The 27,219-nt window shown below is 40.2% G+C and overlaps 1 long non-coding RNA gene, 1 pseudogene and 2 gene segments (V, D, J or C); 1 reads left to right on the top strand and 3 right to left on the bottom strand.

Moving 5' to 3' along the window:
• Nucleotides 1-1,864: 1,864 nt before the first annotated feature.
• On the bottom strand, nt 1,865-3,920 carry LOC129409998 (uncharacterized). The gene is made up of 3 exons (XR_008632670.1): nt 2,927-3,920; nt 2,074-2,145; nt 1,865-1,966 (listed from the first exon to the last, which is right to left on the bottom strand). It is a non-coding gene; the product is annotated as an uncharacterized LOC129409998 (long non-coding RNA).
• Nucleotides 3,921-18,006: 14,086 nt separating this feature from the next.
• On the bottom strand, nt 18,007-18,643 carry LOC129409999 (Ig kappa chain V region K-25-like). The segment is given in 2 exon segments: nt 18,007-18,387; nt 18,486-18,643. Coding segments are annotated over 2 exon segments (423 nt in total).
• Nucleotides 18,644-20,828: 2,185 nt separating this feature from the next.
• LOC110160839 (Ig kappa chain V region K-25-like) lies at nt 20,829-21,578 on the bottom strand (annotated as a pseudogene).
• A 534-nt stretch (nt 21,579-22,112) lies between these two features.
• On the top strand, nt 22,113-23,591 carry LOC129409997 (Ig kappa-b4 chain C region-like). The segment is given in 2 exon segments: nt 22,113-22,246; nt 23,112-23,591. Coding segments are annotated over 2 exon segments (330 nt in total).
• Nucleotides 23,592-27,219: the final 3,628 nt, after the last annotated feature.

Below are 27,219 nucleotides of genomic sequence, written 5' to 3'. Positions count from 1 at the left end.
TAGAGCTGCATTTTACATTTACACTGTAAACTTTTCATTTTTACATTTCATCTGCAAACTTCACATTTAGACTATAAACTTTATATTTATACTATAAAATTTACATTTAGACTTGACTTGACTTGAATTTAGTTTGTACTTTTTAGGTTTAGAGTGTAAACTGTACATTTAGACTGTAACCTTTAGATTTAGACTATAAACTTTACACTTGTTTTTTAAAGATTACATTTGGACTGAAAACTTTACTTTTAGTTTGTAAAATATACATTTAGAATGGAAATTGTACATTCAAGCTTTACATGTAGACAATAAACTTTACATTTAGTCTGTAAACTTCACATTTATATTTAAACTTTACATTTAGTTTGTAACCATTGGATTTAGAGTGTAAACTTTACATTTAGACTATAAACTTTATATTTAGACTGTCAACACTGCATTTGGACTGTAAACTTTACATTTAATCTGTAAACTTTACATTTAATTTAAACATTAGGGTTAGATTTATCCTTTACCTTTAGAATGTGAACTTTACGTTTAGACCTAAACTTAACTCTTACGCTGTCATCATTACATTTAGGATTTACATTTAGATTTAAACTTTACATTTAGACTGTAGACTTTACATTTATTCTGGAAACTTCACATCTAGATTAAAGATTTAGATACAAAAATTTAGATTTAACTTTTACATTTAGTTTGCAAATTATTTTACATTCAGGCTGTAACTTTTAGATTTGGACTATATCTTAAAATTTGCTCTGTAAACTTTATATTCAGACTCAAACTTTACATTTATATTTAGACTTTGGATTTAGAGTGTAATCTTTACATTTAGACAGTAAAACTTTTACACTTGGTTTGTAAACTGAATGTAAACTATACATTGAGAGTAAACTTTATATTTAGACTTAAACATTTAGATTTAACCATTTGTCTTGTAATATTTACATTTAGATTGTAACCTTTAGATTTAGATTGTAAACCTAAAATTCGGTCTGTAACTTTACACATAAACTGTAAACATCACACTTAGCCTGTAAACTTTACTTTTAGACTGTACATTTTATATTGAGATTTAAACGTTATATCTAGTTTGTAACTTTTACATTTAGACTGTAAACTTAACACTTGGTCTGTAAACTTTACATTTAGACATTTACAGGTTTTTAGTTGTTACATTTAGATTTAACAGTGTAAATTTTACATTTGGACTGCAAACTTTACATTTTGATTTAAACTGAACACTTAGGCTTTACAATTAGACTGTAAATTTTACATTTAGTCGGTAACATTTTTAGTTAGAATTTAAACTTTACTCTTAGAATTAGACTTTACATTTAGGATTTACATATAGACTGTAAATCTTGCATTTAGATGTTAAATTTAGATTTAGTTTGTAACCCTTACATTTAGACTGTAAACTATACATTTAAACTGTGACATTTTCATTTAGATTTAGATTTTAGATTGATGTCATGTGGAACCTTTACGGTTTGATTGTAAACATTAAATTTAAATTTATACTTTACACTTTTTTTTATTTTTTTATTTCGACTTAAATTTAAATTTAGATAATACATTTTACATTTTGCCTCTAAACTTTATATTTACACCGTAACTTTAGATATAATTTGGAACCTTTACATTTGGATTTAACTTTACATTTGGACTGTAAACTTTACATTTAGACTTTACGTTAAGGCTTTCCATTTAAACTATACATTTACATTTTATCTACAACTTTAGATTTACACTGTAAACTTTACATCTAGCAGCAAATTCATTTACACGTGAACATGTGTGTGTGTGTGTGTGTGTGTGTGTGTGTGTGTGTGTGTGTGTGTGTGTGTGTGTGTGTGTGGTGTGTGTGTGTGTGTGTGTGTGTTTGTGTTCACAGACCTGGAAGATGGAGTCCAATTCTGCCTGAGGATCCTGACCAATAGAAAAACTTGCATCCTCGTCTCTGCTGACCAATAAAAACAGTGAAGCTGTTTAGTTCCTGGTTTAGTCCTGGTTTAGTTCTGGTTTAGTCCTGGTTTAGTCCTGGTTTAGTCCTGGTTTAGTTTGTACCTCTGATGTGAGTCTTTGGAGTTTTCACTTGTCAGAGACTCTGTGGTGGGTCCATAGGGGGCGCTGTCGTCTCTGAGGAACATTCACAGACGTATTTGAAAAACTGAAGAAACACACAAACACACACACACACACACACACACACACACACACACACAAACACACACACACACACACACACACACACAACACACACACACACAACACAGAACACAGAGAAGGAGGAAGGAGTCGTGTTTTTTTTCTGTCGCTCAGTGGAAAAATACTGTGTCCCAAATCAGACTCTATATACGGTCTATGTTCAGACTCTATATACAGTCTATGTTCAGACTCTATATACGGTCTATGTTCAGACTCTATATACGGTCTATGTTCAGACTCTATATACGGTCTATGTTCAGACTCTATATACGGTCTATGTTCAGACTCTATACGGTCTATGTTCAGACTCTATATACGGTCTATGTTCAGACTCTATATACGGTCTATGTTCAGACTCTATATTACGGTCTATGTTCAGACTCTATATACGGTCTATGTTCAGACTCTATATAGGTCTAGGTCTATGTTCAGACTCTATATACGGTCTATGTTCAGACTCTATATACGGTCTAGTTCACTCATATATTCGGTCTATGTTCAGACTCTATATACGGTCTATGTTCAGACTCAGGTTTCTTTGTGTCGTGGATCGAGTTGAGTCTTGATCTGGACTTAGTTCCAGTTCAGGATTTCAGGGTGAGTCGACTTGTTAAAGACCTTTGATGGAACAGGCCCTTTAACTCGAGAGTCTGAAGACGTCGACCGTCCGACCAACTTTATGAAATCCTTTTCTAGTGACTGTGACACTGACCTGAGCTGTGCAGACGCTCCACTCTGCTCTTTTTTAAAGTCGATGCCCAAGTCTTTGGAGAAGTTACTGCTCAGAGAGACTCCGCTGGGACCAGGACCTGCTTCAGACCTGATATAGTCCTGGTTTAGTCCTGCTTTAGTCCTGATATAGTCCTGGTTTAGTCCTGGTTCAGCTCTGGGTCTACGTCCAGACCCTGGTCCTGCTCTGGAGTTCTCCATTTTTCTGCAAACATAAAAAGTCTTGATGAAGTTTTATATTTCACATTTTGCGCTCGTCTGTTTCCAAAAAGACAAAGTGAACAAACTCCTGTGAGCTTTGCTTTGGGACGGACTGAACGAGGGGAGTGTGTGTCCGAGGTTTGAACTCAAACATTTCAAATCCAAGTGTAAAACAGAAGAATGAAACATGTAGTGAGTGTTTGGTGTGTGCTCCCTCTCCGCTCTCCTTCTGTGGGCCTGACTTTCAGCTCTGGAGCCGTGAGTCTGGGCCGCACTTGTAGCTGTGAGTCTTTAAAGTCCTGTGCTGTGCTGGAGCTCCACGCCTCTGCTATAAAGTTTACAAGTGTCATAGCAACCAAAGAGCCAATCAGGCTGTGTAACCGGCGGCAGACTGATTGACAGGCAGAAACGGCTCCACTTTAAACCACCTGACTCCTCCCACTGAGCAACAGAGAAAAACACACTACAGAGACAAACAATTTCACAATAAACCTACACTGTCTCTTCTTCATTCAGCACACAGTAATAATCTACATTCATATCAAAAATAACGGCTTAATAACGTGTAGAAAATCATATGACATAATGTGCGTCACATGATCAGCACCACGGAGCGAACACGCCGATTTCAACTACCAGAGAACAGAGGTTCAGTTTGGCGAAGGCGCCACGTCGGAGGAGAGAGACGCTTCATCGGACAGGAAGGAGACAAGTATGAAATAAAGTCTTCTAACGCGCTCAAGTGTGCACCCATGGACAATTAGTCACAGAGGAAAGAGGGGAAAAGGTATAAGAAAGTAAGAAAGTGTTCAAAAATATTTGTGCACATAGAATAAAACTCCGTGCATATTTGTCTGTTGTTGAGGGTAAAATCAATATTTGTAAACTCTCCAATGAATCCAGTCGTACATAAAATATATTGTGTGTATTTTATCATCAGAATACAAATTGAAAAGTAAAAGTTATGATGTCAAGAATCACCAAATGAAAAAGTATGATTACACTTTCATCAGTACGAATACAAATTCACAGACGGGACTTTACTGTCAAAAACACTTCATCACTTCACAGACTTTATTTATCGAGCAGAAGAAACATGGATCAAGATCAAGACTGTGCATGTTTAAGTTTGTATCAGAGTAAAAACAGAGTAATGACACAACAAGGAGCTACAACAGAACAACAACAAGTGGGTTCATTCATATTTATTGTAAAAATGTTTTGTCTTGTCACATTAAATTCGTGAACCGAACTCTGCTGTGTGATATTGTGTAGAAACTCCTCGTCTGAACGGGAAACTGCACCTACATCTTTGTAGAAACACAGTGGAGCCAGTTTTCTAACATCAAACGTAACGTTATTCCAGGGATAATGATCAAATATCAGGTTCTCTGTGTGTTTAGATTAACCCTTCCAGACCTAAGGGCATTTTTGGTACATTTGTCCTCGCCTGGATTTTTTTCCTAATTTTGCTATTAAAACTCCCCCTTTTATCCCCTAATGAAGTGCTATACATCCTTTTTTTCAGTACAACCTGTTCTTTCACAATCTGAATGCTGTAGTTGTGTCATATGGCTGTAATAAAAGCTATAGAACTAGAAATACAAAGGAAAAAAAAAACGGAAAATAATATTCACACTCCTTTATTCAAAACACACAGCAAACATGTATAAACAACTTTTTAGACATAATAAATACTTAGTTTAGGGTCTTAGCTACAAAAGTGCAAAATATGAAGTTTGTAGGTATTCTAAAAATGTCATTTTTGCCCTCAAAACAAAAAAAAGTGCACTCGTCCAAGTCCTTCACTAGTGCCAATCATGGAAGCAGTTCCTATCAGGCACCAGGCATAGTGCCACATCACAGGCCTTGCATTTCCATGCAGTACACTGCCTCTTCCCCTGTGTTTGTCAGCAGTGCACACATGACAGCCTCCCATATGATCCTTGCCTGCTGCGGTCTTCCTGGTGTGGTGGTTAGTAAGTGTGGTGGTTGAGATGAAGTACTGAGGAGTGGAGATCTGGATCTTCCATGCCCTCCATCCCTGCCCCCTCCTCCTGCTCTCAGAGGAGATCGTAGGTGTTGAAGGTGTTGATGGTTCTGGACGGGTGGCTGGGGTTGTAGACACTGATGAAGCTGGGGAGACACCTGAAGTGAATGGCACAGGGGAATCTGGAGGAGCCTGAGGAACATCCTCTGACTCAGCACTAAACAAAAGAAAAGGAAAAAAATGTTAGTTTGTGTAAAACTTGTGTATTACATATGTACTACAACAAGTCTAAGTCTAGTGCAGCAGGAGCAAACACAATGCACAACCCCCATCCCCCACCCAAATGGTGTCAACATATTATGACCTCACTAATGAGGACATCCACACCTCCCAAACCACTTCATCCACTTTACACATGTAGTTTGTAGCTCGTTATTACAAACAACAACATACATGTCATAAGTCTAGTGCAACACAGGTAAACAGTTGTCTGAAGTTCACAATCTCATCCCCCACCTAAATGATTATACCCCTCACGCATCAAATAAAACTGTATCCAAACAATGCGTAAATAGGCATTACGCATGCTACTATTATGTATTTACGCCCGTTTACTACAAGTGTGCATGATGTTTGCTCTAAATAACTATGAAATATTTGCTACTTACTCTTCAATAGGGTCCAGATCCTCCAGGTAATCCAACTCTTCATCTGTATAAAAAGTGTCCACATCGGACTCGGCGTCACTGCCAGGCTCCGTTACCATCGCCACTGCTTCCAGCAAGGAAAGTGACGCTTTGCGTGCCATTTCTGTTCGTTCGTTCTTTCTTTCTTTCTTTCTTCTGATAGACTTCCCGGAGCTCTTTACCCTCTGTGCGCAAAACAACAAATGCCTTGGCACACGAATGTGTGTACGCCAAGCACCTGCTCACACCCGCGCGCACCCGATTCACTGCTCGGCACTAGGCTGTTTACGTCCTGTTGGGTGTATTATGTATCATTTGCAAGTAAAAAAAAAACTTTTCAAATAAAAATAGTAAGGGATGCGCAATTACGCACACCGAGATGCGTAATTTGCCATTTACTTGAGAAGTAATGGTACTTAGGTCTGCTTTATCAAATGCTATGAGCACAGACGCTCAGAGGAGTAACTATCTTCACTTACAACAATCTTTGGCAAAGTTTGGGCCAATGAAAATGGATGGAGCGCGTCACGCGCCGAAGAGCGAAGTTCCTATTGGACACCTGTTTTTACTACGTCACCACGCAGCGTGCGTGTGACGTAGGATGATGCCGGAAAGATGCTCGTAAAGCCACGGGTCTTATCTATACAAGGGGAAAAAAATTAAGTCTCTATCTTTTATGGTTAAAAAGTTATGCGCAGTTATGTAAAACATGTCCGCCGGTATCGTATACGATACTGTCGGTCTGGAAGGGTTAAAACATTCACAGCTACAGCCACAGCGAGCATCAGTCAGTCTGAACCTTCATCTCAGCTGCATTTCTCACATGAAATGGGACCAAAAGTTCTTCTGGACGCTGAAATGTCCCAGTTTCTACCAAACACCAAACTGTCCTGGTTACAGACGTCACAGCCAATGAAATGTTCCACATTACACTTTAATGCAGCTTCAGCATCAATTAATGTTGGTGTTTACAGACAACACCTTGGTATGTTTACAGTATTTACCGTAAGTTTAACGTCACCGTGTCGTGGATGGATTTGCTGGTTCATTATAACTCATATATAACCCAGTGTCTGTAACCAGGACAGTTTGGTGTTTGGTGTAAACTGGGACATTTCAGCGTCCAGAGGAACTTTTGGTCCCATTTCATGTGAGAAATGCAGCTGAGATGAAGGTTCAGACTGACTGATGCTCGCTGTGGCTGTAGCTGTGAATGTTTTAATCTAAACGTGAATTTGTATTCGTGCTGATTAAAGTGTAATCGTAAATTTTCATTTGGTGATTGTAATTCTTGATGCTGTAACTTTTCCATTTGTATTCTGATGATAAAATACACACAATATATTTTATGTACGACTGGAGTCATTTGAGAGTTTACAAATATTAATTTTATGTTCAACTACAGACAAATATGCACCGATTTCTATTCTATGCGCACAAATATTTTTGAAAACTTTCTTACTCCATAAAAAGGCGTTAATAGAGAATACGGCACAGATGAATGAAACAGCGAGGAAACGGGGAGTGAACTGGTGTGTGTGGGATAAATCAGTGTGTGTGCGCGGCCATGTCAGTGCAGGCCGCGGTTACGTGTAGCAGGAAAATGCCGCCGAGAATCATAAAAGGACTGACTCCATCACACACACAACAGAACACAGAGGAGGAAGGAGTCGTGTTTTTCTGTCGCTCATCAGATTAAAATGAGAAGAAAAATACTGTGTCCCAAATCAGACTCTATATACTATGTTCAGACTCTATATACGGTCTATGTTCAGACTCTATATACGGTCTATGTTCAGACTCTATATACGGTCTATGTTCAGACTCTATATACGGTCTATGTTCAGACTCTATATTCAGTCTATGTTCAGACTCAGGTTTCTTTGTGTCGTGGATCGAGTTGAGTCTTGATCTGGACTTAGTTCCAGTTCAGGATTTCAGGGTGAGTCGACTTGTTAAAGACCTTTGATGGAACAGGCCCTTTAACTCTAACTTTATATTTCACATTTTGCGCTCGTCTGTTTCCAAAAAGACAAAGTGAACAAACTCCTGTGAGCTTTGCTTTGGGACGGACTGAACGAGGGGAGTGTGTGTCCGAGGTTTGAACTCAAACATTTCAAATCCAAGTGTAAAACAGAAGAATGAAACATGTAGTGAGTGTTTGGTGTGTGCTCCCTCTCCGCTCTCCTTCTGTGGGCCTGACTTTCAGCTCTGGAGCCGTGAGACTGGGCCGCACTTGTAGCCGCGACTCCGGCCACGGACTCAGCCGCGGGCACCGGCTCTGAGCTGAGCTTGTTATTTTAGTTCAGTGCTGGAGTAACTGATTTACCCAGATACCATTGGAAGAAAAAATGTGATTGGTCCATTTCCATTCCATTATATTAACCCTTTGTTTCCTAAGAAATATCAGTCCAAGTTTATAACACTGATCTAGAAATTATTACTGGTGTCGTGTTTATTACTCACAGCATAAAAAAATATTCAATAAATATATTAGTACAAACGTCCATTCAATATTTTTTCTTGACCCTTCCCTGAAAACCCTGAAGACTCTGAGGTTTCCCTGTGGAAGAAATGTTCTGTTTGCACAACAAATGTTTGGCTCTTTCATTTACATTTCCAATAAAAGAGCAGCTGTACTCTACTTTTTAATTCATTAATTGGTTTTGTGTATAACATGCGATTAATCACGATTAATCACGATTAATCGCTCGAACTCATGCGATTAATCGCAATAATTTTTTTTTTTTTGCCCAGCCCTAGATTTTATATTAAAATTATCATCATTATTAGTACTAATCTGCATAAATAAATTCAACTTTACGACATAAAAACCGTAACGACTCTAGATCCACATCAGCTGTTTGACATTATAATGTGTTTAATGCAGATTTGCGCAAGTCTCACAGAAACAAAACTTAAAACTGCATGGCTAATTTGGGGGAACTAAGTGAAGAAAACATCTGCTCTTGTGCTGATGTGGTTCAACTTGTGTTGGATTAAAAGACATGACTCAGGTGAATACAGGTTAGTGTGACCAGATTTGTGTTTGTCAAAACCAGGACAGCGTACGGGGGGAGGGGGGCGGGGCCTCGTCATCCACATTGAGCGACTCTCACCTGGAAAAACATTTTAATGTAAACTTTGCTGAGTCACTAAATGTGTGATTTGGATCTGTGCGCTCATAAACGGATCATGGTTTATGTTTTATTGCCATCGAACTGTTCCCCGTCTGAGGCTCGCCAAGGCTCTTATGTTTACTCTGATTTTTATTTTATTTTTACAACGAACTGTCTGGAGCCTGGGACATGAACTCTCTGGAACCAGGACATAAAGAGAAAAAGAAACTCCTCTGAAATATCAGCACAAACAACAAAAACACAGAACAGACATAACGACAAGACTAAAGCGACTGGAGGAGAGGGAAGAGGAGTCCACCCCAAAATCTAGACAGACAGCCTCTAGATCCTGCAGCCAGGGGCCGCTGGATACAACAGACCTGCCCGACAATTCTGGGCGGGGCAAAAGCTGCAATGACGTAGAGAAAGTTCCCCCCTCCTGCTCAAGTCTCTCCTGGACAATAAGGAACCAGGAGAGCTTGTCCAGGCGGCTCTGGGGGAGGCCAATAGATTCATCATGTTTTGGTTTTGGTGGAGCAGCGGCTCTTTTCACAGCAGCTCTGATCGTCTCTCGGTCTCAGGTCCACACTCCAGCCTTTGTAAAGCTTCAAGTCTCTCAGAGATGTTCTCCACACTGCGCTCCAAGACCAAAGTCCAGTCCAGTCTGCGATCAATCACCGTTAAACTTTTCCACGATGTTTTCCAACATGTGGTGCGAGGCTCATAGTCACAGTTCATGAGTTCATAGTTTTACCTTCACTTTCAGTTAGACTTTCAGCCAAGTGGGGCGTTGAAGAGCCGTTTCGGTAATACAAACTTTAAGAAAAATCAGGACCTGAGCCAATCAGCAAAAGACCTGTGATCATGTTTGTGAACAGGCAGATGTGTCTATGTCCTCCACAAAGAGACGCCAGACACACGACTCGCCAGTTCTGCAGGCGTCCATCGAGTGTCCTGCGGGGAAAGGTCCCCTGACGCCCTGAAGAACACGGACTAGACTGAGAACTGTTCTAAGAAATATGTTCAGAAAAAGTTCTAGCAGCAAATTTGAGGAAAGGTCGGTAAATGTGCTATTTCCCATAATTTGAGGAGCTGATTCCAAATATTCTGTTTACCAAGCTGAATTTTGAGTTTTAAAAATGCTAATTAGCATAATAGCATAGACGCTAATCAAATTAAAATCCTCTTTAATTGAATGGATTTCATAAAAAAGTCCAGAAAACAAATAGCAGTATATTGTATATGTATCAGGTAAATATTATAACGAAGATAGACGTCACCACATGACCCCTAATTAACATACTGAAATAAAAACAAGGCTATACTGCAGCTTTTTAAAGCTAGTGTCCTTCATTTCCTTCATTTGATGAACAGAAATGATTCAGATTTTTACTAGGTTTGGATTCTAGGTGACTGCTCTTTTTTTTTCCTGGAAGTCATTTATCTCTGTTTGCTATCGACAACTTTCTTTCTTTATTGAGAATATAGGCCACTGTTGTGTTTTATATCACAACATTTCAGTAAATGTTACTGAGGGGGCGAGGCAGGCTAAGTGTCTTGCCCAAGGACACGACAGCATTCACCTGTGGAATCGCACCACCAACCTGTGGGTCAGTGGATCTGATGCTCAACCAATGATGTTTACGACGAGAGCGGGATTCGAACCACCAACCTTCAGATCAGTGGATGCTCCACCAACTGAGCTCCTGCTGCAAAGATACAAGAGCCTCTTTTTTTTTTCAGATGTCAGGGACCTGAGGCTCTGCCCCTAAAGTGCTGCTGCTCATGGAATATTAGAAGAAACATCACCAAGCTCTAGTGCAGAGACAATCCAACAGAACAAATCCACTTCTACAACCTGTAGAGGAAATGGGATGGAACTTAATCAATGGAAACCTGGAACCCAAACTGATGCAATCCCAAAAACCTGCAACTTGACAGTTTCCTGCAGATGTAAGTACAACTGTAAGACAAACAAATGCAGTTGTCACAGTGCAGGTCTGTCCTGTATAACTGGCTGCAAATGTAGAAGTACCTCCAGATCAGCCACGCTGCCAGTGCGGACTAAGAATACAGCCAGAATTGAAGTAAACTAGCACTTCTTTCTCTAAACTCCTTATCTCACACATGCACAAGTCATTTCAGTGGAGATGGGACGCGCACACAGAGTCAAGTCACACATTGATTTGGACCCGTGTCCGCGCTGTCAAGGCCATGTGGAATATATCGTTTCAAAGCTTCTGGGCTTGGACTGAACAGTGGAAGCACTTTATTTGTGAGTACAGTCGTTGGCTTCACCACAAACACAGAACGTTTGGGACAAGTTAAAGGGGGGGTTATGTTTGCGGTGAGTGTGATGGCACATGAACTGTTTATTTTTTGTTGCTTTGTGATTAATATTTGTGTTTGGGTTGGTGTGAACAGGGGTGCGGTCGAGCGTGAGGAGGTGATTCACTGTGGCCGTTCTTATTATTCATATAAAATATAAATAAAATTAAAAAGGCAGGTATTTAAGGCCAAAAGCATCTTACTTGTATTTTCATTTTGTTACTCCTCTGATGTGAGTAGATCCTCCCATAATCCCATAATAAAGTAGTGTTGTTGTCACGTGGAAACAGAGGGAGGACCCAAAACGCAGGACTGCTTCAAAATATTTAATGACAAATCAAAAAAATCCAAAACTCAAGACTAAATTGCCATGACAAGAGACACGGAGAAACTCGGACAGAGACAATGGACCAACAAAGGGCAGACGAGAACACAGGGAATAAACACACACACATGAATGAGACACAGGTGAGACACATGAGGCAAACAATCAACAACAACAAACAATCAGGAAGTAAAACTCAGAACTACAAACAGACAAAACAAATGTCAAAATAAAACACAAACTACAACCACTACAAAACATGAACCATGACAGTTGTAGCTTTTTCAATTTGGTAAATTGTTACAAATGGGTTCTTTAACATTTCCATTTTAAGGGAAGTAAAGAAAAAGGTTAATTCAAATATATCTGAGGACATAGAGTTTTAAAAAATGAAGTGAAACTGCTGACTGTCTGCTTGTATGTGGCAAAGCTGCTGCTGTTGCTGCTTGTGTCTTTCTCAACTGTGGCTCCTTCCTTGTCCTTCCTTCTCCTTTTTGCAAACCTCTGAGAGTGACGTCATCAAGTCGACTAAGGACCAAGGAGGAGGAAGGAGCAGTGAGGAGAAGTGCTTCAGGTGGATCTAGATCCTTCTAACCAGCAGCAGGAACAACAGTCAAAACTACAGCTCCCAGAAAAGAGAAAACAACAAGTGCATCACCCTCCACAGCTGCTACAGCTGAGTCTTATAAGAATGATTTCAATCAGAGCTAAAGAGATAAATAAAGAGCTGCACATACAATCTGCACCTGTGCGATCTCACAACCACCTCCAACACCATAAAAGCACAAGTAGATTTTAATCAACGATCTGCTGCTGTGTACATCTTGTACATTAGTTTTTGGAAACCTAAGCTTTGATCAGTGGATTGTGGGAAACCTCAGAGTTCCTCACCGCTGGTTAGGAATCCCCCGAGCTTCCTAAAGGACCTATGAAAGGAAGCATAATGTCTCCTTTCCTTACTCCTTTTTATCCTCACTTCATTGTACAACCCGCGGTGCACCCGTATGGTCTGCGGTGCGCCTGCGGCCTGCGGTGCGCCCGTGCGGCCTGCGGTGCGCCCGTGCGGCTGCGGTGCGCCCGTGCCTGCGGTGCGCCCGTGCGGCCCGCGTGCGCCCTGCGGGCCTGCGGTGCGCCCGTGCGGTCTGCGGTGCGCCCGTGCGGCCTGCGGTGCGCCCGTGCCGCTCTTTATTTAGTCTATATTATGTAACCAAATAATGGTGGTTGACAAATTTTACTTTTGAGGAGAAATGTGATATGGAGAAGTTACGTACTGCACAGATGTTAAGACTCAGATATCAAAATTCAAGACTTTTTCAAGTCTTTTTAAGGTATTATTTCTAAATTTTTGAATTCAATGCTTTTAAGACTTTTTAAGGCACCGTGGGAAATCTGCCTAATGCTATTTTTTTTTTTTTTTTTTTTTGCAGGGGTTGCTGGTGAGTCATTTTATTTATTTTCAAATGCAAATAGCCACAATGAGTGTGTTTACATGCACATCAATAACCCGGTTATGATCGGGTTTTTTGAGTATCCCGGTTTCTTGATGGTGCATGTAAACGCAGTAACCCGGTTCAGTGTCCCGGTTATTAGAAACCGGTTACTGTAGCTGGTTATTCCGATAGTAACCGGGTACTGTGTCATGTAAACGCAGTATCCCGGTTACTGCAACATAAAGTTGAGTCACATGTGTCCAAAAGACACTTTCCAGCCTTTCACCACAACAGTAGAGACATAAATAAAGTGACCAACATAAATAAAGTGACATAAATAAAGTGACAAACGAGTGAAATGACTGTAAAATTAAAGAGCTGATCTAAACCTGCACATGTACAATCTGCACTCGTACGACCTGCACTCGTACGACCTGCACTCGTACGACCTGCACTCGTACGACCTGCACTCGTACGACCTGCACTCGTACGACCTGCACTCGTACGACCTGCACTCGTACGACCTGCACTCGTGTGATCACTGAAAAACTAAAACATGAACTATCTCCTGTACAACACACACACAGAACACACTCACCATCATCAGCACCTCTTCTGTCACAGAAATAACACACATAATCCACAGAGTCGTGTCATTTAGTCCAAAAGAAACTGATCACATCAGCGGCGCAAGGAGCGAGTTGTTTTTAATCGCCGCTAACAGTTTATGCTAATTAGCCAAACGGTCTTAAGTTTCGTTTCTGTAAAACATAAACAAATGTGATCAGAGCTGAATGATCTGATCAAACGGGCTGATGTGTCTATAGTGTTTATGGTTTATATGTTGTAAAGTTGAGTTTATTTATGCAGAAGATTTTGAATGAAGAATCTGCACAGTGGATTGTGGGAAGATCTCGTAGCTCCTTAGCTTCTTATGCTAAAGGAGCTCACGGTTTGTATTTTTCCTGGTTTATTAAATTGATTTTAAGTTAATTTTTGCGCCTGCGCATTTGTAAGATTATGTCAAGAAACCGGGACACTCCATTTGATCATGTACACGAGGATATGAGTGTCCAGGTTTCTCAGTGAACATGTAAACACAGTAACACGAACACTGACAGAACCGGGGTATGGCTAATAACCGGGTTATTGATGTGCATGTGACGCACTCAATGTAGAGAAGTGCAAGTTTTCATAGTTTCCTGAGATTTGCCATCGTTAACTGGGTGAAACATGGGGAGCTGGTCCCAAGAAAAAAAAGAAGACTAAAGCTACAAGTGGCCTCTAGCGCCCCCCGTGGGCTGGGCTTCACACTCTGCCAATACAATATACAATATGATCTAAAACAGGTAAGTACTGCTCCGTTCACACCACGGCGTCAAAACTGCACCAAATGCCTCTAGTTGAATGTCAGTATTTGAGGGCAGACGCTTCAAACTTGTTGACCTGGGGAGGATTTCGTCTTGGTAGAGTCAGAGTCACTACGTGGTACCAAGTGGAATTTTATTTTACAAAACTGTTACATGAACAAAACATTCATCTGACACACAAAGCTGATTTGACACAATTTTAAAACCACTGTTGGGCAAGTTACTTTGAAACTGTAATGTGTTATTTAATACTTATTACTGTCATTTCAAAGTAATTTGTTACATTACAATATTACTGCATTTAAAATGTAAGACATTACATTACTATTACATTACTTTAAGTTACTCTCACCAAAATAACTTTTGCACTGTATATGGACTGAACCAGGACTGAACCAGGTCTAAACCAGGACTAAACCAGAGCTGAACCAGGACTAAAACAGGACTCACTGTCAGGACGGGCTCGAAGGTGACGCAGGAGAAAGGAGCGGCTCTCATGGAGGTCAGAGCGTCTGTCGCCTGATCGCTCTTTACAGACTCTCTGCTGCTCGGGCTCATGGTCCTGATTTCAACAACTATTTGCAGATACAAGACCCGGTGTAAGACTCTGTTACAGCTGCGTAACTTCTACCTTCCTTCAGCGTGTCCAGAAGTCCAACTTTTTGTGTGATGGTTTCATCTTCCTCTGTCTTTTGGGGTGTGAGCGCAGGAGCCTTTGTCGGTGCAGAACGTTTCGTCGACGTTGTGGGTTTCGTCGTAGAGAAAACTTGCAGACGTACAACACTTCAGAATCACACTGATACAGACTGAACATGTATTTAAATTTGGCAGCTGAACACANAGAATAATATTCCGGTACGAGAACAATGTTCCGCTTTTTTTGGCGACAAACTATACGTTTTCGGAAACCTCAGGCGCATTGCTACGTGATGGCGAGGGTCCCTGGTCACTACGGGCGAGTCACGTCGCGCCATGCCATTTTTCGGCCACTTGGGCGTTTCGCTGTGCGAAACTAATAGGCCCTTCGCCGGCCTGTCGGCGCTCGGGCCTAATAATAAGAAAGAAGAATATTCTCCTTCGAGAATAATGTTCCGCTTTTTTTTGGCCGACAAACTATACATTTTCGGAAACCTCAGGCGCATTGCTACGTGATGGCGAGGGTCCCTGGTCACTACGGGCGAGTCACGTCGCGCCATGCCATTTTTCGGCCACTTGGGCGTTTCGCTGTGCGAAACTAATAGGCCCTTCGCCGGCCTGTCGGCGCTCGGGCCTAATAATAATTCGAGCAAAAACAATATATCCGAAAACTTTAGAACAACATATTATACGTTTTTTGAAAGCTCTCGACCTTCCCCACGTCACCGTGGGGTCATTGGTGAGTGACGGGTGCGTCTGGACCATCTCGCTGGGGTCACCCTCTGACCTTCCATTGACTTCCATTCATTTTAGCAGTAGTAAATATGAGCCAGGCCTTGGGTGTGGGGTTACTGGATACTGCTGTTCGTGCCGGGGGCGACCGTGGACATAGTTGCATGTCGTCTTGTCGCATTCGGACATGCGCACGTCCCTTCCCATTTGCTCCGCTGAGCGGAAGCAATAGGCCCTACGCCCTGTCGGGGCTCGGGCCTAATAATCCCATGCGAGAACAATGTTCCGCTTTTTTTTGGCCGACAAACTATACATTTTCGGAAACCTCAGGCGCATTGCTACGTGATGGCGAGGGTCCCTGGTCACTACGGGCGAGTCACGTCGCGCCATGCCATTTTTCGGCCACTTGGCGTTTCGCTGTGCGAAACTAATAGGCCCTTCGCCGGCCTGTCGGCGCTCGGGCCTAATAATAAGAAAGAATAATAATCCCATGCGAGAACAATGTTCCGCTTTTTTTTTGCCGACAAACTATACGTTTTCGGAAACCTCAGGCGCATTGCTACGTGATGGCGAGGGTCCCTGGTCACTACGGGCGAGTCACGTCGCGCCATGCCATTTTTCGGCCACTTGGGCGTTTCGCTGTGCGAAACTAATAGGCCCTTCGCCGGCCTGTCGGCGCTCGGGCCTAATAATAATAATAATTCGAGCAAAAACAATATATCCGAAAACATTAGAACAACATATTATACGTTTTTTGAAAGCTCTCGACCTTCCCCACGTCACCGTGGGGTCATTGGTGAGTGACGGCACTGACGCGCTCATCATTCGCCATCTCGTCGAGGTCACCCATCGCCTTCCATTGACTTCCATTCATTTTAGCAGTAGTAAATATGAGCCAGGCCTTGGGCGTGGGTTACTGGGATACTGCTGTTCGTGCCGGGGGCGACCGTGGACATAGTTGCATGTCGTCTTGTCGCATTCGGACATGCGCACGTCGCTCCCCATTTGCTCCGCTGAGCGGAAGCAATAGGCCCTACGCCCTGTCGGGGCTCGGGCCTAATAATAATAATAATTCGAGCAAAAACAATATTTCCGAAAATTTTAGAACAACATATTATACATTTTTTGAAAGCTCTCGACCTTCCCCACGTCCCCGTGGGGTCATTGGTGAGTGACGGGCGCGTCTGGCCACTCTCGGGCGGCCCCCTCCCATGACTTCATTCATTTAGCAGTAGTAAATATGAGCGGCCTTGGTGTGGTACTGGATACGCTTTCGCCGGGGGACCTGGACATAGTGCATGCGTCTTCGCACGACAGCGAGTCCCTCCATCGTCCTGACGGAACATAGGCCTACGCCTGCGGGGCTCGGCTATGAAGCTCAAACACACGCACAGACACCACGACAGTTAGTGTATCGAGGTGATGATTCTAGTAGTGTGTGAGTCCCACATAGACCACAACTACAGTGCCACAAACAGTTAAAACTACTGAAAATGCAGAGTAAAGCAGCAGCAGCCAAAAACACACCAGCATGTACCAAACTCTTTATATTTGGGTTAATATTGAATATGTTGTGGAAATGTTGGAAGAAAAATAGTTGGAGGTTTAAAAAAAAAAGTTATCAGTGTTGGCCTTTTGTTTATTTAGTTGTTGTGTTAACAGCTTCTTGTCTTATTTTAGGTTTTGTTTTTTGTTTTTTTGTGGACCCCAAGGAAGTGTTTTAAGTGTCTTCAGTCATTGTAAAAGGTCTAATATTTGTTATATTGAATAATGACGTGTATAAAAAATATTTGGCTTTACTCCAGAACTACCAAGACACAGTCAATAGTATTACCTTGAATTGATGATTCAAATATAAATAAATAAATAAATAAATAAATTCTATGTTTTAAATTATTTTTTTTCTACATAGGAATTCTAACTGGAGTCCTATGTTTGCTTGTTCTTTATCTTCACATTTTTCACAGTGAAAGACTCTAAAGTTGTTGATTCTCCACAATCACTAACATGACTTTTGAACATGCACTTTATTCAGTCAAATGTTTGTAACATGATGGTGTAATTTAATAATGGTCAAACCTATGTTGACTGTAAATTATTTTGTATGTGTGTGTGTGTGTGTGTTTAAAAATAAATAAATAAATGCATAACATAATTTAATAATATAATAACATAATAATTTACCTGTTCAGCCTGTTCTTAACTCTCATTATATTCTGTGTCACTGTGCAGTGTGAGTTTAGTGAAGTGAGTCAGTTTCAGTTCAGTCTGAGGAGGTTTTTGTACGAGTCTTTTTCACTGTGTGAACACATACTGACTGTTGATTTCATGATAACTCTGACAGTAATACACAGTGTAATCTTCAGGCTGAACTCCACTGATGGTCAGAGTGAAACCAGATCCAGATCCACTGCCTGAAAAACGACTGGAGACACCTGACGCTCGAGTAGATGCAAGATATATAAGAGCTTTAGGAGGCTCTCCATCTCTCTGTTGGTACCAGGCTAAGCGGTGCCCATAGCTGGTATAGTACACATTCTGACTGACAGTACAGCGTATGTTGACGGTGTCCCCCAGGGCGGCCCTCACTGCTCCAGCCTGACTCACTGTCACCTGTCCTCTGGACTCTGAACACACAAACACAAAGCACCTGATGGTTTAGTCTGGTTGGTCTCAGAGGGACGGATGTGGACAGAGGACAGCAGTGGGACTCTCTGGACTTTACCTGTGAAGCAGCAGCAGAGGACAGTCCACATGAGGACGCACACCAAAGTCATGTTGGTGATGAGGAGGCCGTATGTGGCTTGTGTTGTCATGAAGGACAGCTGCCAGTGCTCCAGAGTGCACCTCTCAGGACTATAAAGTGTCCCACTGGACCATGCAGCTGTTCATGCAAAGTGTTTGTCTATGGAAATGAGGCTCCCACACAGACATGGAGCACACTGAACAGCTGCAGGGTCTGTGCCATTTTTATTTATTTATTTATTTATTTATTTAAGAAAATAGGGACAAAACACATTAATGAACATATACATGATATGTAAATATGTTATCAGATTATAGCCAAGGCTAATTTATCTGCTGTCCCTGCCATGACTGTATTTGTACAGCACAGATACAGAACAGGAACATAGAATAAAATCATGCAATTGTAAATATGTAAAAAGTGAAAAACAGAATAAAAATGAATAAAAATGACCTAGTTTGAAACACAGCAGCAGAGTGAGAGTTTGTGATGGGAGTTGTCAGAGAGCTCCAGAGAATTGGGCCATAGTACATGAAGGCGCCCTCACCAGATCGGGGCTGTATTCATGACACTGTTCAAAGTTGTTGATTGGATGAACGGAGACGTCTGAGTGGAGTGACTTCTAAAAGCATGTCACAGATGTAGGAAGGAGCCAAAGCATGTGGAGATTTAAAGAGCAATAATAACATTTGAAAATCACTTCTTTGTTTAACAGGCACCAGTGAAGTGACAATCAAATGGGTGTAATGTGCTCAAAGCGCTGAGTTTTGGTTCCAATTCTAGCAGCAGGATTTGAAATGAACTGGAGTTTGTTTAGTGAGTGATTATTAAGACAAACATAAAGTGCATTACAACAGTCGAATCCAAACAAAAACATGAACAACTTTCTCAACATCAGGTTTGAACAGGACACTTCTGACCTTACAAATATTATGTAAATGGGATAAAAGAGATTTTACTAATATTTAAATGTGTTTTCTTAAAAAATTAAGGTCAGAGTCAAATTTTATCCTTTTTTTTTTTTTTTTTTTTTTAATCTAATGGGAGAAATGAAAAGGTAAGGAGTGAAGTTGTGGGTTGATTTTTTGCCTTAATACTTTTGGGCCCATGACCACTACTGACCACTACAGAGAGCAGAGCTGGAGCAGAGGCAGCACATACACAAACTCACACAGTGACCTTTGAACTCTACGACCCTGAAATGTTTGAGATTAAAAGATAATCCTAAATCTGTAAATATTACTGATAGAGAAGCACATGAACGAAAAGACACAGGTTCTGTTCTCACCATTTTACTATAAATAACTAAATGATTAAATAAACTAAATTTGAAGAGTAAAGTGAACATTTAGTAAAGATTATATTAGTAAAGATTATCAATTGTAATTTACAGGAAGAAATAAATATGAATAAAATGTATTTGATAAATGTGAATGTTGTGGATAACAGGGATGTGTTTCTGCTCCTTTCAGATTCAAAACAAACTTTGATTCAGAGAAAACAGATGAAACCAGATGATTCATTAATATTACTTTTCCAATATCTGAAAATATTATTAAGGTTAAATACTTTTTACACAAAGATACTTTAGTTTTTGAGTTCTGACCAAAATGTAAGTTAAATGTTTTCCAGACAAGTGCATAGACACACTGATATGACCTTTTGTTCATTTAGTCGTTGTATTGTGTCAACATTATATTTCCTCATTTTATCTTTTTTCTTGTGGACAATTATCAATGAATAATTGATTAAAACAATGATCAAAAGCCTCGATCTCAATGAGGATGAAGTGAACACAGCTGCAGACCAACACTGTGTCCCTTTAAAGATCATTTCAAATCTTTCCTGTGGAGGACCTCAGGGAAGTGTTTTTGTCTCTTTCTAATTCATTGTTAAACGTCTAATATTTTTTTTTTTACATTTGTTATATTGAATAATTGAGTGTGTTAAAAATGTGACTTTACAGCAGGACTAGTAAAACACATGTATTAGTATAACTTGAACTGACAATAAAATGATAAATCAAAATATATTTGAAGTGTTTATTTCCACAGACATTTACACTTGACTCTTATTTTAACTTCTTCTTTGTCTTCATATTTTTGTTCATTCATCAGCAACATCACGTTACATTAATTTTATTCATTCAAATAAATTTCACATTTTAAAACATTTTTAACTGTAAAAGAAAAGCCATAATTTTCTATTACTAATGGAGTTATGACTGTAAAATAAATAAATAAATAAATAATAATAAAATATAATAAATAATAAATAATAATAATAATAATAATAATAATAATAATACATAAAGAAATACAAATAAAATAAATAACTATGGGCTTAACTCTCATTATATTGTGTCTCAGTGTGAGTTTAGTGAAGTGAGTCAGTTTCAGTTCAGTCTGAGGAGGTTTTTGTACGAGTCTTTTTCACTGTGTGAACACACTGACTGTTGATTACATGAATAACTCTGACAGTAATACACAGTGTAATCTTCAGGCTGAACTCCACTGATGGTCAGAGTGAAGTCAGATCCAGATCCACTGCCTGAAAAACGACTGGAGACACCTGACGCTCGAGTAGATGCAAGATATATAAGAGCTTTAGGAGGCTCTCCATCTCTCTGTTGGTACCAGTGTAAGCGGTAGCCCATAGCTGCGCTGTACACATTCTGACTGACAGTACAGCGTATGTTGACGGTGTCCCCCAGGGCGGCCCTCACTGCTCCAGCCTGACTCACTGTCACCTGTCCTCTGGACTCTGAACACACAAACACAAAGCACCTGATGGTTTAGTCTGGTTGGTCTCAGAGGGACGGATGTGGACAGAGGACAGCAGTGGGACTCTCTGGACTTTACCTGTGAAGCAGCAGCAGAGGACAGTCCACATGAGGACGCACACCAAAGTCATGTTGGTGATGAGGAGGCCGTATGTGGCTTGTGTTGTCATGAAGGACAGCTGCCAGTGCTCCAGAGTGCACCTCTCAGGACTATAAAGTGTCCCACTGGACCATGCAGCTGTTCATGCAAAGTGTTTGTCTATGGAAATGAGGCTCCCACACAGACATGGAGCACACTGAACAGCTGCAGGGTCTAAGAATTAGATCAGCACTGACTCCCGTTTAGGGTCCATGTCCATGTTTTTTGGAAGACGCCAGGGAAGTGTTTTATCCCCTTTGTTTTTGAAAATTAAAAGCAGATTTTATTTCCTCGGTTAATGTAATTTATTTGATGTTTGCATTATTCATATTATGTTTGACCACATTCATTTAAGTTTTATTAATAGGCAGTTTCTATTATTATGTTGTGGATTTTTTTTAGATTAATAAAATAATTATAAATGTTCACTCTTTTCCTGTAAAAAAAAAACAAAAAAAACAAGACAGTCATCTCCTTGTGAACAGTGTTTTTCAGTTTAAATGTGTAAATGTGAGCTGTTTGTCAGTTGTTTATCAGTCTCTGTACAGCTGAATGGTTTTGTGGTGTTCTCTGAGCGGCTGCAGGTTTTTGTACGACCACTCCATGAGTTTGTATCACTGTGGTTCACGTTCGGTGGAGGAACCAGACTGGAGCTCAACTGTAAGTCATCTCTTTATCTTCACTTTAAATGAGACTTTGGTTTAGTTTGTGATTCATCTGTTTCTATTTCTGAAGCCTGACATCATTTGATTGTTTTCTGTTTTATTATAAATACTGTTTGGAGTTCTGGGTGAGCAGTGTCTTCTTATCATCCCCACAGTCATTCACCTCAGTTTATACAGAAATATTTTATTCACAATCAGTCTTTTTGAATTTCATAATTTTAGTATTTTAATATGGCATTCTGTATTTTAATTTAATTTTTAAATATATATATATTTTATTTAATTGATATAAGTAAAGGTTTAAAATTGTATATCATAATTGAACATGATTTTATTTATTTTTCAATGTTGATATTGGAAAAAAAAAAAAAAGAATATAAAGAAGAATATAAATATAATATTTTCTTCATGATCAACTAAACTTCATGTTTTTAGTTTATGTTTAGGTCTGAAACTGTTCTGTTGTTCAGCTTCAGTGGAGCCTCTCACTTCTGTTTTCACTCAGTTCAGGCTAAAAGTGACTTTTGCTGTGAGAAAAAAAAAAAAAAAAAAAAAAGTACTATTTAGTATTTAGTAGTATTGTCAGTATTTTCACTTGCATTTAATTTTTGGAGGAAATTATTAGAGTCCGAGATTACTGGTGTGAGGTTCACCACCTGAATACTGTGAAGATGTTATTGCTTTGCCTGGAATGTTCCACAGAATTATTTAAAAATATGCATCTGTCATTTATACAATTATGTTTTTAATGCCAACAAATATTACCTTTTGTTTTATCTGGAAAACTCCATGGAAACACACTTAAATATATAAAAAAAAAAAAAAAGTCAAATTTCCCTTGAGGAAAACCATAGAGTTTGGAAGTTGTCCATTAAGATCTGCAGTAATAAAGGCCTTTTATTTGAACCAGTGAATGCCTTGGGTTCTTTGCATCTTTAAAACGTATATATTGTCAACCAATTATGAGAAAAATGTTCCCTTCAGTGTGTGTAAGTGTGTGTTTGTGTGTGTGTCCACAGTGGGGCGAGTGGAGCCCAGCCTCTGGGTGCTGCCCCCCTCCAGAGAGGAGCTGGCCCAGGGGAAGGCCACCCTCGTGTGCCTGGCCAACAAGGGCTTCCCGTCAGACTGGAGCGTGTCCTGGAAGGTGTCCGGTGGCGGTGCGGGCGGGGAGCAGAGCCGGAGCCCCGCGGTGCCGCAAAAGGACGGCCACTACAGCTGGAGCAGCAGCCTGACGCTCCCCGCACAGCAGTGGAGGGAGGGGGGCGTGGCTGTGAGCTGTGAGGCCAGCCAGGGCTCCCAGAGTCCAGTGTCCCACACACTGAGCACACTGCAGTGTTCCCACCACTGACACAGTCACTGGGATCAGCCTGCAGAGCGCCCTCTGCTGTCAGCTCACGCCTCTACAGCTACAGCTCCACTTCACTTACTGCAGCACAGCACACAGGCCTCTGTCCCAACTGGAGCTTCTGCTCCAAATAAAGAGCTGTGCATCAAAAGCATCTTTGTGTCTTTACATCATTTCAGTGGAATTCTTCCTTTTTTCTGTCACACACTTTAGTGTTTGGAATAAATGTAGGTTTGAGGTCAGGTTATGAGGGTTGGCTTTTCATTCACTTGCTTCATATGTGTATTTATAAATCCTGAATGTTGTGAATAAATCCATGAATATATTCATCAGGGAAATGGGACAAATCTTTGTTTCAGGGTAAACACGCTTCAGTTTGTCCCTGAGAGTCTTTGAGAGTGGAAAGAAAACTGAGTTTTGACTTCAGTATTTAGCTGCTCTTCATTTATTTTTACATTTGTAATATATTTATAATTACTAAATAGCAATTGTATAAATAAGGTTTGACAGATTTTTTAGTATTTACAACTCCACATGAATAATGGTTTTGTATTGTTCATTTAGCTCCAATTGTGAAACTGACTGGGGTTTGGCCTTTCAGCTACTCACTTTTGTTGAACAGTAGGTAGTTAGTGTTTTGTAGATTCAGTAGTAGTAGTAGTAGTAGTAGTAGTAGTAGTAGTAGTAGTAGTAGTAGTAGTAGTAGTAGTAGTAGTAGTAGTAGTAGTAGTAGTAGTAGTAGTAGTAGTAGTAGTAGTAGTAGTAGTAGTAGTAGTAGTAGTAGTAGTAGTAGTAGTAGTAGTAGTAGTAGTAGTAGTAGTAGCAGTAGTAGTAGTAGTAGTAGTAGTAGTAGTAGTAGTAGTAGCAGTAGTAGTAGTAGTAGTAGCAGTAGTAGTAGTAGTAGTAGTAGTAGCAGTAGTAGTAGTAGTAGTAGTAGTAGTAGTAGTAGTAGTAGTATTTCATTTCATTTGACTTCTGATGGTTAAATGGACACACTTGTATCTATCAGACAAACAGTGATGTGTGGAGGTAAATGATATTGAGTCGTTCTCTCTTCAGTTTACAGCAGGGTCACTCAGGGGTCATTTTGAGGCCTCTTCTCTTCTTACTTCTTGTCCATTACCTGAGACTTTGCCAAAATGTGAACTCAATATGTCTTTATGTATAACACGTGTCTCGTCTTCACAGATGCTCAAAGTGTCCAAGAGTCTGCTCTTCCACTCTCTGCAGCTTTAGATGTTCACAAAACTGTCTGAGTGATTCATGTCTTGGTCCTAGTAAAGATCTGACATGGAGGGAAAGAAATAACAAATGTTGAGGAATTTAAATCCCTTGTGTGGTGCATCTTAAGTATATCACCACAGAGTGTTTTTGTTATTTTATTTTTTTGGTAATTTGGTATTTGGTATAGTAATTTAATATATGTTTTTGTTTTTGGTACATTAATGCTAAGTTTACATTTGAACCTGTTCACGTGTCATTGATAAGTACTGTACTTGTAACGTAGGTCGACCGTGAGCGGCTTGGGGTTCAGTGAGCAAGGTTAAAACAAATCCCGACACAGACAAGAAGTTGTGGTCCACGGTTTACTTTTGTTTTTCAATGATTACAAAAGTGCAAGTGCAAAAAGTGCCGGGTGCAAAATGGAGGCAGGCAGCAGTTTCCTCTCCAGCAGCAGAACCCAGACTGATGTTTGAAGGCGCCTTTTATGCCGGTCCTACTGATTGGCTAAAACCACTATGCTAAAACAGGGATGGTCAAAATGATCATTAGCTTAAAATCAAAACCTAAACCTCCATAAAACAACCCAAAACCCAGATAACTATTAAAACCACCAACTATATACATAAAAACCCTAAAACCATACACCAATTAAATGTTAAAACCCATAAACCAATAAAACACCAAACCTAAAACCCCTGGACAAAATGTTACACGTGGTCCAGCCCGGAACCATAAAAGAGGGAGCTCGTTTCCGGGGGACTCTTTTCACACCTGGACAGAAGATAAAAAAGGGAGGTAAGTAAAAGCAGATCCACACCGTTCATTAAAACACAATAAAATACACTAAACACTAGTGATGGGCAGATGAAGCTTCATGAAGCATTGAAGCCTTTCATCCAGTTGCTTCACTCTGGTGCAAAGTTTCCTGAAGCTTCTTTGCTCTAAACCTACTGGACAAAAAATATCAGTTGACATGAATTTGAAGTGTGTTGCATTTTGCAGAAACCTGTGAATAAAACTGTCAGCAAAGTAAAGAAGTATGCAAAACATGTATATTGTAGTGATGTATACTGTGTGTGTATATATATAATATATATAAATACTTTTATATATAAACCAGTATGGAAAATTATTATTTGGAAATTATGAAAAAGCTAAATCATTTCCAGTGAGGTGAGGGGGGTTGGGGTTGGAGTTTGGACAGTGATTGTGCTTTTGTAACGTTGGGTGATTATGGTTCAGGGACACATCATTGGTTTTTATTTAAAAACAACAGTTTCTCCACTGTGGCAGGTCTCAGGCCATTTCTTTTTTTACAATATTTCTCCTGCTTTCGAAAACACCGGTCACAGGGCACAGATGAGGCAGGCGACACAAGAATGCCACTGCTAATTTATATAAATGGGGATAGACATATTTCTGTCTCTCCCAGTATTGAAGGGGTCCTCCAGCCTTCCAGTATTTGGCTCCATCGCACCGTTGGACCTCAATATGTGCGTCTGCTGTTACATTTTGTGTTTGTGTCTGTCTGACTCTGTCATCCAGGCGACACCACAGGTTGTTACCTAAGAAATAAGAATTGTTTTTTTGTGAGTTTAAACTGTCTCCAAACTTCCAAACTCTCACTGAGCAACTCTCCATCAAACACCCACATTTTGAATGAAGACTGAGCAGTTTAATCGCTGTCAAAACTCGCGGCAAAACCCGAACCACTTCCTGAATCAGTCACGTGGTGCAGCCGGGCAGCGAGGCTTCGGACGTCATCATTTTCAGCTCCTCCCCTAAATGAATCAAGCCTCGATAAGCGCTTCGCGGAAACGCCCCCTCCTCTAACACGCTTCGAAACTCGACACGGAACGTCACATCACACTAAACACATCAACACTTCAAACATTCTAAAACAGATATTGCACCATATTTATTGCACTAAGTCAATTTAAAATGTAATTGATAATTGTCTCCCTTTTCCTCCAGGGACAAGCAGCTTCCAATTAAAGTGCCACTGTGCCTCAGGAATTAAACATGGTTAAAGGAAAGACAATAAATATATTTTTTTTAAAACCAATTGTGTGCAATTTATTTTGTGATGTGCAAATATGTTAAAAGTGCTGTGTGCTGTGAAAGTGCAGTGTTTTAAAGTGCTCTAGTGAAGGGTGAAGGTGCTACGTGTGGTTCTGGGGTAACAAACCAGCCTGTTTGTTACACTACTGTAACTACTGTTTTTAATAAGGGATTAAAAATGTATTGGTGACACAGAACATTTATGCCAGTCGTGTTGCCCCAGGTCGGGCTTAAAGACAAAACTTCCTCTTTGCCCCAAACACAATCTGGACGTGAAAGGCAACGCTCTGTGTCTTCTTTTCATTTACTAATATTAAATCTTTCAGGTCAGAACACAGTAAAAATCAGCCACATATTACACTGTAAGGTCATGACTTCATGTTTTATCCCTATGTAATACTGTTCATATGTTTATTGGTCATTTTCTGCTTCTATTTGTGAGTTAGTGGTCAAGGTTTAGATCAGCAGTGCAAACACACGTGGTCTGAAACATGGTG

Source organism: Boleophthalmus pectinirostris, unplaced genomic scaffold, assembly GCF_026225935.1.
Source record: "Boleophthalmus pectinirostris isolate CB_2022bp ecotype Guang Dong unplaced genomic scaffold, ASM2622593v1 HiC_scaffold_2077, whole genome shotgun sequence".
Classification (NCBI taxonomy): Eukaryota; Metazoa; Chordata; class Actinopteri; order Gobiiformes; family Gobiidae; genus Boleophthalmus; species Boleophthalmus pectinirostris.
Note: the sequence above shows the minus strand (reverse complement) of the source record. Positions and strands in the feature narration are given on the sequence as shown.